This window comes from Condylostylus longicornis, unplaced genomic scaffold (assembly GCF_029603195.1).
Source record: "Condylostylus longicornis isolate FDR11 unplaced genomic scaffold, ASM2960319v2 ptg000004l, whole genome shotgun sequence".
Classification (NCBI taxonomy): domain Eukaryota; kingdom Metazoa; phylum Arthropoda; class Insecta; order Diptera; family Dolichopodidae; genus Condylostylus; species Condylostylus longicornis.
In genome coordinates, this window is record NW_026577973.1 from 17,427,586 (window position 1) to 17,440,238 (window position 12,653).

The following is a 12,653-nucleotide window of genomic DNA, read 5'->3' on the forward strand; positions in this document are numbered from 1 at the left end:
CTGAACATGTGACGGAGGAATAAAAAGTTAAAAAGAGTTGGCAACACTGCAGCATAGGTTTGAAGTTGACATTTGTGAAATAATTATTTTATACAAGTGACGGAATATAGATAGAACAAACAAAAATACAAAGCCGTATACAATTAATAACTTTTAATTAAATTTTAGTTAATGTGTTTCTTAAAGTTGAAAAAAGTTGTTTTAATGCTTTGAGTGACATAGAAATAAAGAATGCCTAAATATTATTGCGATTATTGTGATACATATTTGACTCACGACTCTCCAAGTGTGAGAAAAACACATTGCACTGGACGAAAGCATAGAGATAATGTTAAATTTTATTATCAGAAATGGATGGAAGAACAGGCACAGCATTTAATTGACGCTACAACTGCAGCTTTTAAAGCAGGGAAAATCACTCAAAATCCCTTTGGAGTTATGCCTCCGCCAAAAGGGGTTGCAATTCCTCCACCATCTAACTTAGGAGCGCCACCACCAAGACCAGGTAAATTATAAAGTTCTAACGTATATATATATCGACAGGAGTTTTCAGTAACACTCTATTTTAGGGATGGTGCCGCCACAGGTTCCGCCAATGATGATGGGACCCCACGGCCCAATACCTCCACCGATGTTGATGCGACCTCCACCAATGATGGGACCCATGGGCCCTATGTTGGGGCCCCCACCACCTTTAAGACAACCTATTGGCAATCCTCCTCCAATGAAATAAAGTATTCAGACTTTTATTTATGTATAACGTTTTCTTTATAAACAATATAGAAAATTATAAAAAAATTAATACAGTATCATTTAACTTTAGGTATTTATACATTTTTAGAATAACAGAAAATTACGAATAATTCCATTCCTGGTTAATTTTTTGAGCAAGATGCAAATCTTTATGTTCAAAAATTTTAGTTTCATCAACAAAAAAGCCGCATTCTGAACATTTGATAAAGTTTTCATTTGTTATTGGCTTTTCACAAGGTTTCAAATATTTCGTTATGTTGCCCATCGGAAGGACATCTTGTTTCTTTTTCTTTACATTTTTTTTTGTTAATGAACTGTTTAGCTCATGTTTTTTATTTTTACTTGGAACATTGTTTGGCATTTGTGATTTTAGCTCATTCCGATATTCTTCTCTTAATTGCTGGCTTAATTTAAAAGCTAAATGGCTATCTAAATGAACTTGATAATTGAAAGATAAAACTTTTGTTCCACATTCGGAACATTTAACATAATCAATTTCCATTCCAGGTGGAGACATATACTCCGCATAAGTTTTGGTGTATTCTAAATTTCTAGAATTTGATGTATGGATAAAAATCTGTGAATCGGATGTCTGATAACCGTTTTTTGAATTAGATGCGTGGGGGGCAAATTTTGATATTGATTTGTCTGCATCTAATTGATTTACCTCTGCACTTTCTATTGAATCATTCAATTCAACATTTTCTCTATTTTCTGCAACATATTTTAAGATAATGTGAAAATAGTTTAATACAATTTCATTTTAAAACTGCATATGCTATACATACTTACTTTGAACTGTTATAACAGGACTAACGTTACCTGAAGCTTTCTTTTCTAAAAGGTCGTTTTCTTCCAAATTTTCATCAAATTTCAAGTTAGGTTGTTTTTCAAGGTTTATTTTCTTAATAGTGTTAACGCTATTTATCTGAGATTCACAATTAAATACAGAGTCCTTCGTAACATTATGAGTTTTATTCTTCATATCATTATTTAATGGTATATTAAAATTTTCAGTGACTTCCACCGACGCAACGATTGTTGCTTTTGGTTTTTGTTTTGCAAACATTTCTTGAAGAGTAGTTTGATTAGTTGTTACATTTTCAAACTTCCCTACACTTATTCCTAAAAATTTAATAGGATTATTTAAACTTTTGGAGTTATCCTGTTTAAAAAACTGATCTGTGTTTTTCTGGATTATTTCTAAGGCAGATTTAGCAATCAATTCAGCATCGTATGAATTTAAATTTCCACTTCTAGAACTGGATACATCATTTGAACTGATTTCTTGAACAAAACTCACAACCATTTGCTTCGCTTTTCTATTATTTTCTATAATATCCTTGTCTAACCTGTCAGTGATTTCTTTTGCTAACTCACCTAGCCAGTGATTTAAGGTATTTAAACCCGTTATAGCATTTCTGCCTGGGAATTTTTTACAACATCCTATACTTTTAGAATAAAATCTGGGAGTAACGGCTTCTAAATCAACACCACGAGCAATCAAAAATAGCCAATTGCCGTTTTTATCATCATATCTTTTTTGGAGTTCAGTTTTAGAGAAACGCAATAAATCTCCTACAGTTTTAATTTGCAGTTCAGCAATGATTTCTTCACCAAACTTCCCTCCAAGTCCCTTAATTTTTTGAACAGGCAAGTTTTTCAATAGCTTTGGTGTTTCATTGAGTGAAAGGATTGTTTGTTTGTTGGGTTTATTAATACCGCAAGCTAATTTTGCCAAAATTTTGTTATGCGCTATACCTGCAGAGCATTCGTATCCTGTTTTTTCTTTCACTTTAGATCTAATTTCACTGGCAATGGTAGCGCCAATAAGAAGATTTAAGTTATATTTTTGACAATATGCTGAGTCAATATTGTTTTCCTCTTCATTGAATTCAGGAAGTGTATTTTCCGTATCTGATTGATTGGCAGAAATTTCGTGTATAAATAACCCAATGGTTTCATATCCAACAACAAACGTGTTTTCTAGAGAATGGGGAAGAATTTTATATTTCCCTTCATTCATTTCCTTTAAACGAGCTTTTACTTGTTCAGTTATGTCTAAGTACGCCTCATCCACACTAGCTCTTTCCAAAAGAGGTGTAAATGTTTGTAGTACCTAAAAAAAATTAGTAACTTTGATACAAAAGTTTTGTTGCCTATTCACAGGGTTACTTCAGCGACACTTTTTCCCGCCTCACGATATTTTGTTAAATCAGCTTTTTCTCTTACATTCGGCACCCGAACCAAATTAATATCAGGACAATGTTCCTGTGCTTCATCTCCTCTCATATGCCTTGTGACACCTTTAGCTCGAGCTGGATAATTGACGGCTATAATTCCACCGCCTCGCCACGCGTTGTATTGCACTGAAATTGATAACATTTAAATAAATTGACGCAACAATCTGATATAAATATTACCTACAGCTATTGGTTTTCCTAGCAAATCAGGATTTAATTTTTCTTCAACCTGACAATAAAAACAATCCATGTCAATAAGTATAACAACGCGCTCGTATCGGCTTTCTAAATTTATATTAACTCTAGTTCCCATAATATTACTGTATCAAAACAGATTTCTTCAATAAAATTTCTGTTGCATATATAAAAGATGAACTTAGTGGCTTAAGTTTAAAATTGTGTAGGAGTATTAACATGTATAATAACTTCATAAAAAAGTTACCGCCAATTACTGCACATAATTGTGAAAATAAAAACAAAGAAAACAATTCGAATTTGAAAAACTGTCATTTTTTGTTTAATTTTTTTTCTTGAATATGGAAGAAATATCAGGGATGCAACGAATGCCATTAGTGACTATTTGAGGTTTCTTTAATTCTTTCATTTCAAACCAATGTTTGAACTCATTTTCATTTTCGCTTTGAAATCCTTTATTAAAAAACACAAAATAAAATATCCCTCGCAAAAAACAATATAAAAACAAATAAAAATAGAGTTCAATTAAAATTTTTATCATAAACATTATTATTAATTTTTAGTTTTGTTTGATTGCTTATTTGTATTCCATAAGTTTATATTCAAGATAGTACTAGTAATATTGTATTGTTTTTACGGACAAATGCAATGCTATATTTTTCATTGTAAACTATTCAAGTTTTTATATTACTCCTGAACAACATGCAGCCCTATCATGAATTGCACTCTTAGAACTTCACGAAATATGAGTTATCCTACGACGTAATCGCAATGATTCTTTTTAAAGAATCGAATCATACGAATCGTTCATTTTCCCTAACTTGCACAAAAATATTCATTAGAAAATTTACCATAGCCAAATGTGCCAGTTACATCATAAGTCTAAAAAGTTTATTTTATTTATTTAAAATTAATATTAAGATTTTGCCTGCATATCCACAGTGTTTGAATTTTTATTTCAAAAGTGCGTTATTTTTAACGCAATATAATATTTTCATTTTGAAATATTGCTATATTTCTCATATAAAAACCATAAGAACGAACACATACAATATAATATGTACATACCCACATATGAAAAAAATATACATATGTGAATACATGTACAAATATATTAAGTAATTTCTGTAATGATACAAGTATTAAAAATATTATATAATTCTTTTAGTATGAATTGATTCTTTAGCTTTCTTTCTTTTAGAGTCGTAGCTTTGTTGATATTGATACCAATGAATCGTTCAAAAAGAGCAACATATGACTGACAAGTTCCTTTCGAAGAGATTGTTAATCACCAATGGCAACATCATTTTTCGGAATATCAATATTTTATTCCAATTGTCAACTTTCATACAAAAGGATATTTTTAAAATTTGAATTGAAAACAAAAACAAAATTTTAGCAAATGTAAATTAATTTCCCTTCATGTAAGTTGTGTTAGAGTAACTTAAATTCAAATAGGAAAATTCAAAACTTGCAAATTTAATACGACTACTCCCTTTGAATTGCTTGTTACGTATTTTCGTAGACTTTTGAGGGTTATTTTCACTATGAACGTAATTTTTGATTACTCAGTTATGAAAATTCAGAACAGAATTTTAATAATTCGTAATTGATATTTGACAATTTAATACTCGTAATTTTCCGAATTTTAGAGCTACAAACGAAATTCATGAAAGTTCTGAGGAATATAATTTTTTATGTGCTTGGTTGTGGCTAACTGAATGGCTATATCGATACAAAATAATTGATATTCTCATATTCTTCTAAAATACCGCAATCTATATGATTGCTAAATATTTACTATATATACTATATGAGACGCTATATTCACACAATTAGAAATTAGACAACAATTTGAAAATTACTGGTATCATAAATAATAAGGATGGGTCTGTTGCGATTATGGTGAAAATGTTAAATCGATTGAAAGCGTTAAGTTGTAAGTAGAAAACATATTAAAAACTGATTATGCCGTTCCAAAAAATGAAATCCAAAAATGAAAATAATAGGGGTTGCAGAAAATATGAAGAATTAGATATGATAAGCAAAATTGTGTCAAAAACTCAAATTTAAAAAGAGAATGAAATTAAAATAATAAAAGCATTTAAAGCAAACGACAGAACAAAATATGTAATAGTAGAAACAAATTTGAAGGATTAGAAATATATATTGAATGAAAGAAGATAAAGAAAGGATGAGATAAATGTAGAGCGTATTTGAAAGATACGATGTGGGAGTATGTAATAGATGTTAAGGTTATAACCATAAGCTGAATGAATCTAAGGTTGTTGGAAAAATCGCATCAAGTGTGGACGAGAGCATTTAATAAAGGATTGATAGGTTAAAGAATGGAAGTATGTAAGTTGTGTGAGAACGAATGAAAAATTAAAATTAAATATTGACGTAACCCATAAAATAAATCGTATAAATAAAGAGAAATTAAACGGAGTTTTTAATGGTAATTTGCAAATTCATCAATCTTTTTCAAACACAATTTTAACTGTGAATCTTTGATTAACATAATAACGGTGCCTAAAATTTTGTATACAACAAAGATTTATTTGAATATAAACATAGTAATTAATTATTGATACATCGATATGAGTTGTTCGACAGCCCTACTCATACCTAATTTTCGAAATTGTGTTTGCAGGGAATTTTTTGTGAAATTATTAATTTTGTAGTAAGTCTATTAACATAGCGTCGTTTTGGAAAATATTTGGATTTACCTGTACTGTATTAAAACAAAATAATTTTTATCAAGGAAAAAAATATTAAAATTGAAAAATGACTGGTCGTGGAAAAGGTGGAAAAGGCTTAGGAAAAGGTGGTGCAAAGCGTCATCGTAAAGTATTGCGTGATAATATTCAGGTATGTTCCCTTTGTTTAGCTTCTATTTTGACTTCCATTATTGTTAATGAGTTACAAGTCTTGAAAACTAGGGAGGTACATAAGTATATATCAAATTGTAGGAAACAGAAATTATTTGAATAGTTGTGCACTAAAAATTATAAAATGAAAATCTAGAAAAAGTGGTCGACTGTAAAACAATTGCTAATTTGTGAATATACATACATACATAGATACGTGGTATACATATATATTTATACTTATGTAGTATGGCCCTGTATACATATATTTATGCACATATATTACACAAATAAATATTACACCTATTGCACCTATACATCCTGTGTGAAATTATAACATTTCCCCAAAAGTACTTAACATTGTGTCTATTATGCTTAAATATATGTACATATATGCATATATGTATACATATATAAAGTTATCAGAATAAAAAGCTGATCATAATTTTCGTGAAAGAATAAATCAAAACACTATGAAGCTCTCAGAAAAAAGAAATTGTTTTTATGCTATACATAAGATAAAATCAAAAACTAAATGTTACTACAAAAAAAAATCCAAAAAAAGAAGTACGTCACAGCTAAAAAAATTAAGGCTCAGAGTTTAAACATTAAATTCTGCATTCATCACTGTTGATGAGGTTGTTAGTTAGGTAGTCTAATGCTATATTATATTACTCATATCTTCTATAACAGCAATGCTTTTGGACGCAAATTACAGTAAGATTTCCGCCTCAAAGCACAAATTGATTCATTCATGGCTACAATACACGCCTGAGTTCAATTCTTGTACATGTACTGTATATGTTTCTGTTTCACACATGAAATTTAGCAAACACGTTTGCATACTTAATTATACGTATATATTTATATAATTTAAGTTAATAACAACAAACAAATTTTAATCAAAATTATAAAAAAAAACTTTACAAATTAATGATTGTTATTTTTTAGGGTATAACAAAACCAGCAATTCGTCGTTTAGCACGTCGAGGTGGTGTCAAGCGTATAAGTGGCTTGATTTACGAAGAAACTCGGGGTGTATTGAAGGTATTTAAATTTCATTTAAATACTCAATGTTTCTAGCATTTCTATTTTCAGGTATTTCTTGAAAATGTAATTCGAGATGCTGTAACATACACTGAACATGCTAAGCGCAAAACCGTGACCGCTATGGATGTAGTGTATGCTCTAAAACGTCAAGGACGTACTTTATATGGTTTTGGAGGCTAAAATGTTAAAAATCTTAAGAACAAAATTTAAGAAGAAAAACTTAAAACTTAACCTTATTATAATTAAGAATAATTCCATATATGTATGTATTTCAATATATAAATTGACACTTTTTCTGAATAAAATGTCTGCAACTACACAAATATGTATGTATGTTGAATTTTTTTCATTTAAAATTTTATTTTTTTTTTAGCTCAAGAGATTAAATTTTAAAATTTAGAAAAAATTCGGCTTTTTTAATGTAGAGGTGATAATTGCTTCTTACATTATGAAGTTTTTTGTTTTCCAATACTTATATTATTTTAAAAGTAAAATTTGAGCTCAAGCCTGAATTTTTCATCCAGATACCTTATTTAAAACTATTAAGCTAAGCGAATAACTAATGAATCAAGAAAGTTAACAGTTACAATTTCCTCGAAAAATAAGAATTATGATCCTTAACTTGCGTAACAATGTAAATGGACTGACATTGTTCCTTTTTTTACTAATATCCTTCACCCGAAAGCGCATATACTAACTTAGTTTTTATTTTTAATTTTTCGTCTCTCAAAAATATTTAATCATCCATCAGTTTTTAATCGAAATGAAAGGTGATATTAATTTAGACGATTTGTTTTAAATTTCAAAATTGCTCAATATTGCCTAACATTTTATATATATACTTTAAGTAAATTGTGATAAATTATTATATACAGGGAGTTCAAATTTTTAGAAATGTTCTAACGTGTAAAGGACACATATAGCAAATAACTTTCATTCTGGATGTTAATATTCCTTTCATTCAAAGTTTGATGTTAATAACATATAATTCTACGTAACGTTTTCGAGTAAACATAGTAAATTATAAATTATATAAATATAAGAATTTGTGTTTCCAAAAACACTATATGAAAGGCACCATCTGGTACAGCTACTCGTAAAATAAAATGCCAATATAATTTTTCAGTTTTAAAAAACACTCTTTATGTTATATTTTGAAAATTCAAAAGTTATACATACATATATTACATACATACATAAAAATATAAGAATAATATTTTTTAAATACATAAATACATATGTACAAACAAATCACTTAAGTTTTGATACGTATTTGAAAATGAAAAAGTTTTAACACAATGATTACAATTGTGATTACTCATGCAAGAGATGTTCAAAAATTTTTAATGAAGAGAATCTTAAATTTAAAATACATATATATATACATATACATAAGAAACTTAAACCAAAAATATCATTAGTTAAATTTTTTCGTCATATGGCACATAATCAAATTTGTCAATTAAAAACTTGAAGCGTCAACTGAGATTCTTCTAATTTACTTTTTTGTGTAATTCAATATTTCGCGAAACTAAAGAAACATTCTTTAATAAATTTCAAGAGCTGCAGGCAACACTTTGTAACTTAATTCAAAATAAATGTCCTTTGGCAATGAGTTTAGAGACTAAAAATGTGAACTCAGTCTTTTTCTTCTTTGGCAGATAAAAATAATTTTTGCAATGTGATTGTTATAGCACCTTCGAAACAAAAAAGAGTACAAATAAATACTTGAAAATAAGATAAAAATCTTTGACACGTACCAACATTTTCACTAAACCATTCGGGTTTTTCTTTCCATACAACTCCTACAAAATAGAAAGGCACCCCAATAATTGTGATAAAAACACCAATTCCAACTTCAAATGGTGCAACATATACAGGAACAATAACTAGGAAAGCACATATTAAAACAAAAACTATTGGAACCCAAAGTGGTGCCTAAAATTCGAAATCATATTAGAAATTTTTTTAAATTCGAAAAATAAATATTTTTTACTTACTTTAATAGGTCTTTCCATATTAGGCCTTTTGTATCTAAACCACAAAACGCCAGATACTGTTAACATTATAAAAAATGACTCAACTATGCTGCAATACGTAATTAATACGTGAACATCACTTATAACAAGCATAACTATAGATAACATACACTAAAAATTTACATAAATTTTCATTAATTTTTTTCAAAAATTTTTTTAAATTTTTTTTACCAAAAATATTAATGAAGGTGTTGGAGAAAATTTTTCTACATTAATATGTGATAAGATTGCAGGCATATGACCATTTCTCGCACCAACGAAACACATTCTAGACGAAGTCATAATATGAACTGATAGACCACCAAATGCAGAAATAGCTACCAAAATTGGGATGGCAAATGACCATACCCCCATAACTTTTTGCCCGAATGTCTAAAATATCGTGAATTACACCATGAAAATAAAATTACATAAAAAACTTACCACAGCTATAGCTTCGGAGGCAATCATTTGTTGTGGCGTTAAAACTGCTAAATAAGCCATATTTGCTAAAACATATATGCCAGTTACTAAAGGTAACGAAATATAAATTGCTCTGGGTAAATTCTTATAAGGTTCGCGCAACTCTTCTGTCATGAAATTCAAGTAATTCCATCCAGCATATGAAAATATTCCAGAATAAAAGGCAACCGACAATTTTCCGGGATCAGTTTCAGTATCTTCAAATGGTTTGTCGAAATTTTCCGTATGTCCTAAAAATTTTGCTTTGATTAGTAAATATATCTGAAAAATCCTTAAAAACAAAACCCATTGCCATCCAAACTACTCCAACCAATATTACAAGAACAAGGGCAGCAATCTTTGTAAACATTATAATATTTTGCATTTTGGTAGTTGCTCTGACATTTGTACAGTTTAGATAAGTCAAAAAGCATATAGTAACAGCTGCGATAAGTTGTAAAGCGCCATCCGGAATTTTGCATTCATCATCAAAAAATGGTTTTAGAACATAAGAAGCGAATGTCAATCCCATAATGGCATTTGTTGTAGGCCTAAATTAATTTTCATTTCATTCCCGTTTTTATATGCAAGAACAAAGTATACTTACACAAATATCATCATTGCATCCCATAAATAAAGAAACGACGGAAGAGAGCCATATGCCTCAAAAATATACGCATAATCTCCCCCAGATTTTGGTATCGAAGTTCCAAGCTCCGCATAACAAAGAGCACCTATCATTGATAAAAAACCACATAAAATCCATATTATTAAAGATGTCCCAACTGCATCAACTTCACGAATTACGCCTTTAGGGGATATAAAAATACCGGAACCAAAAATTATTCCTAATATTATTGCTACACCTTCCAATAAACCAAGTTGTTTCTTAAGATGTACTTTATCAGATTGGGTTTCGCCTTCACGTTTTTCTTCCAAAATATTTGGCAAAGTCTCACTCATAGGAGTAATCAATGCCATTTCACTAGGAGATGGTAATTCATTTTCCATTTTCCTTTGTGGTGATCACTTAAATAACAGCTTAAATAATTAAAACTACAATTGATCATTCAACTTAAATTTCGTCCAATTTACTTAATTAATTTTAATTGTATATTTAATAGGTGCACATAGCCGCATGGATTTCCAATAACAAAAATGCAGGTTATAAAAATTTCAAAAATGCTTTTATGCGCTGATTGTTTTTATAATGTTTTTGAATTAAATGTAACAATTTAAACATACATTATTTACAAATGTTTCGACATTTATAAAATAAATCACTATTTATGCAATTTATCGTTGTTTTCGTGATGAAATTTAGGCTTTAAATAAAGGGTAGTAGGTAACTATTTTATTTGTTTTATAAAAATTTGCAAATTATATGCTACTACATTACTACCGTTTTTTCAATGAAAAGTTTATTAAAAGTCAGACGTGTCAAATTAAAAACACGAAGGGCCCACCTGATTCCTGCAATGTGCCAACGGAATACATTTATTAATTAGCACACTGTAATATAATAACCTAAGCATTTAATTTTTATCAAAATTTTCGTTGAAATAACATGGAAGAAAATATAATAGTTTGATTTTAATAATAAGTTAATAAAAAAAAACAATTTGACATCAAATACTGTCACGTTATAAAGAAATAACTTTTTTTTTTTAAATTTCTTTTCAATCATTAGCTGTTTACATAGTGACCCATTAAAGGTTGAAATACGTTTCATTTCCCTTTTAGCCTTTCATTCTCTTTGCCCAAAAATTAGTTTGCAAAGAGAATGAGTCGTAAGGCAACAATTAACTGATTTAAATTAATAGCTTTGCACATTCCGATTTCTAATCCGCGACGTCAACTTCATTTATTTTGTATGATTGCAAAATATTGAAGAAATAATGTTAATTTCATCTTTTAGAAATCATGTAGAAACATACTTTATGATTTTCTGATCATTTTACAAATTAATAGTTACAAGCGTAATTTGTATCTCACTACATTATAGTACATGTAACCAAATAAGTCTTCAAACATATACGCATAATAATGAAAATAACAGAAAATATATTTTTGAATTCAAAAACCTTTCGTTGTACGTCATTTTATGAGACGGAAAATTTTAAAATAACTTTGTAAAATTTTAATAAATAAAAAGCTTGGACACTTTTAGAATTTTTAAAATAGATAGATTAAAAAATAATTTAAATCTTTTTTGACAACGTCAAAGTGTATGATAAAATAAAGATTGTTTGTCAAAAAATTAAACAATCATTTTAGTGAAAAAATGCACTTACGAGTTTTTATTGAGAAAACTGAATCAAATTTTAATACGTTCTTGTCTAGAAGGAACCTAATGATGTTTTTTGATAACATTCAAATGGCCTCAAAATATTAAAATGTTAGAAGACGAACACCGTGTACTAATAATTCTATTCATTGAATTAAAAATTATGCAGAAAGTTTTAAAAAAATTTTTGTTATTATTTTTTTCTGTCGAAATACAAAGCTTCATTTCGGGTGTTGTGACATTTCCTTTTATTCCGGTGTTAGGAATAAGTTACGTGATGCTATTCAAATTTTGTAACGCTCGTGTTTTAAAGGTGACGGTTGAAATAAAATAACGTAAAGACACCCTCAATTCAGAAGTGAGGCTCTGAGTAGCGTTTGTAGTGCTTGATTAGATTTATGTATGAATGTATGTACATATGCACATACGTACATACTTATATGAAAGTACGTAATAATAACTACAAAATCGAGCTGTTCAAAAACTTCATTGTGAAAAAATTATACCCTAAGCCACGTTGCTTGCTTCCAAATTAAAACAACACCATTCAGCGTATATAGTTTGTATCATTATTACTTTATATTGTGTTGTCACACATGTAAATTTGTAATTTTCAAGCAGATTCTGAAAGACACATACTTGAAGTGTTGACACATACATAATATGTAATTTTTTTACATACTTTTCGTAGCTTCCGTTATAGCATTTGAAATTTCGAATTTGATTGATATTCAAAAACGTTTTGCAATTCGAATCAAGTGATCCATCTAAGAGA

At 28.9% G+C, this 12,653-nt stretch overlaps 4 protein-coding genes across 6 annotated transcripts; 2 read left to right on the plus strand and 2 right to left on the minus strand.

The window, feature by feature from the left end:
• The first annotated feature begins 101 nt into the window (after window positions 1-101).
• Window positions 102-792, plus strand: LOC129609075 (U1 small nuclear ribonucleoprotein C). The gene is made up of 2 exons (XM_055520940.1): window positions 102-505; window positions 570-792. The coding sequence occupies exons 1-2, from the start codon at window positions 232-234 to the stop codon at window positions 731-733; spliced, it is 438 nt and encodes a 145-aa protein (XP_055376915.1). The 5' UTR covers window positions 102-231; the 3' UTR covers window positions 734-792.
• On the minus strand, window positions 751-3,427 carry LOC129609060 (DNA polymerase eta). Of its 2 annotated transcripts, none has more exons than XM_055520920.1 (4): window positions 3,177-3,427; window positions 2,929-3,122; window positions 1,546-2,872; window positions 751-1,467 (listed from the first exon to the last, which is right to left on the minus strand). In XM_055520920.1, the coding sequence occupies exons 1-4, from the start codon at window positions 3,307-3,309 to the stop codon at window positions 854-856; spliced, it is 2,268 nt and encodes a 755-aa protein (XP_055376895.1). In that variant the 5' UTR covers window positions 3,310-3,427; the 3' UTR covers window positions 751-853. The 2 variants fall into 2 exon arrangements, with proteins under 2 accessions (XP_055376895.1, XP_055376904.1); XM_055520929.1 differs by having other exon boundaries at window positions 3,181-3,312.
• Window positions 3,428-5,853: 2,426 nt separating this feature from the next.
• Window positions 5,854-7,444, plus strand: LOC129608197 (histone H4). Its single transcript, XM_055519552.1, has 3 exons — window positions 5,854-6,062; window positions 7,013-7,108; window positions 7,160-7,444. Exons 1-3 carry the CDS (start codon window positions 5,979-5,981, stop codon window positions 7,289-7,291), a joined length of 312 nt encoding a protein of 103 aa, XP_055375527.1. The 5' UTR covers window positions 5,854-5,978; the 3' UTR covers window positions 7,292-7,444.
• Window positions 7,445-8,370: 926 nt separating this feature from the next.
• LOC129610438 (large neutral amino acids transporter small subunit 1) lies at window positions 8,371-10,979 on the minus strand. Of its 2 annotated transcripts, XM_055523027.1 has the most exons (8): window positions 10,687-10,979; window positions 10,199-10,632; window positions 9,898-10,142; window positions 9,574-9,842; window positions 9,322-9,522; window positions 9,112-9,261; window positions 8,872-9,049; window positions 8,371-8,808 (listed from the first exon to the last, which is right to left on the minus strand). In XM_055523027.1, exons 2-8 carry the CDS (start codon window positions 10,600-10,602, stop codon window positions 8,750-8,752), a joined length of 1,506 nt encoding a protein of 501 aa, XP_055379002.1. In that variant the 5' UTR covers window positions 10,603-10,632; window positions 10,687-10,979; the 3' UTR covers window positions 8,371-8,749. The 2 variants fall into 2 exon arrangements, with proteins under 2 accessions (XP_055379002.1, XP_055378991.1); XM_055523016.1 differs by having other exon boundaries at window positions 10,199-10,979.
• Window positions 10,980-12,653: the final 1,674 nt, after the last annotated feature.

Bases quoted from the DNA above. Each gene is read 5' to 3' on its own strand.
- LOC129609075 (XM_055520940.1), top strand. From the start codon at position 232: ATGCCTAAATATTATTGCGATTATTGTGATACATATTTGACTCACGAC. The intron at 506-569 runs GTAAATTATAAA...ACTCTATTTTAG, and splicing joins AGCGCCACCACCAAGACCAG to GGATGGTGCCGCCACAGGTT.
- LOC129609060 (XM_055520920.1), bottom strand. From the start codon at position 3,309: ATGGGAACTAGAGTTAATATAAATTTAGAAAGCCGATACGAGCGCGTT. The intron at 2,873-2,928 runs GTAACCCTGTGA...AATTTTTTTTAG, and splicing joins CGGGAAAAAGTGTCGCTGAA to GTACTACAAACATTTACACC. The intron at 1,468-1,545 runs GTAAGTATGTAT...AATATGTTGCAG, and splicing joins TCCTGTTATAACAGTTCAAA to AAAATAGAGAAAATGTTGAA.
- LOC129608197 (XM_055519552.1), top strand. From the start codon at position 5,979: ATGACTGGTCGTGGAAAAGGTGGAAAAGGCTTAGGAAAAGGTGGTGCA. The intron at 6,063-7,012 runs GTATGTTCCCTT...GTTATTTTTTAG, and splicing joins TATTGCGTGATAATATTCAG to GGTATAACAAAACCAGCAAT. The intron at 7,109-7,159 runs GTATTTAAATTT...TTCTATTTTCAG, and splicing joins AAACTCGGGGTGTATTGAAG to GTATTTCTTGAAAATGTAAT.
- LOC129610438 (XM_055523027.1), bottom strand. From the start codon at position 10,602: ATGGAAAATGAATTACCATCTCCTAGTGAAATGGCATTGATTACTCCT. The intron at 9,262-9,321 runs GTAAAAAAAATT...GTAAATTTTTAG, and splicing joins CACCTTCATTAATATTTTTG to TGTATGTTATCTATAGTTAT. The intron at 9,050-9,111 runs GTAAGTAAAAAA...TTCGAATTTTAG, and splicing joins ATATGGAAAGACCTATTAAA to GCACCACTTTGGGTTCCAAT.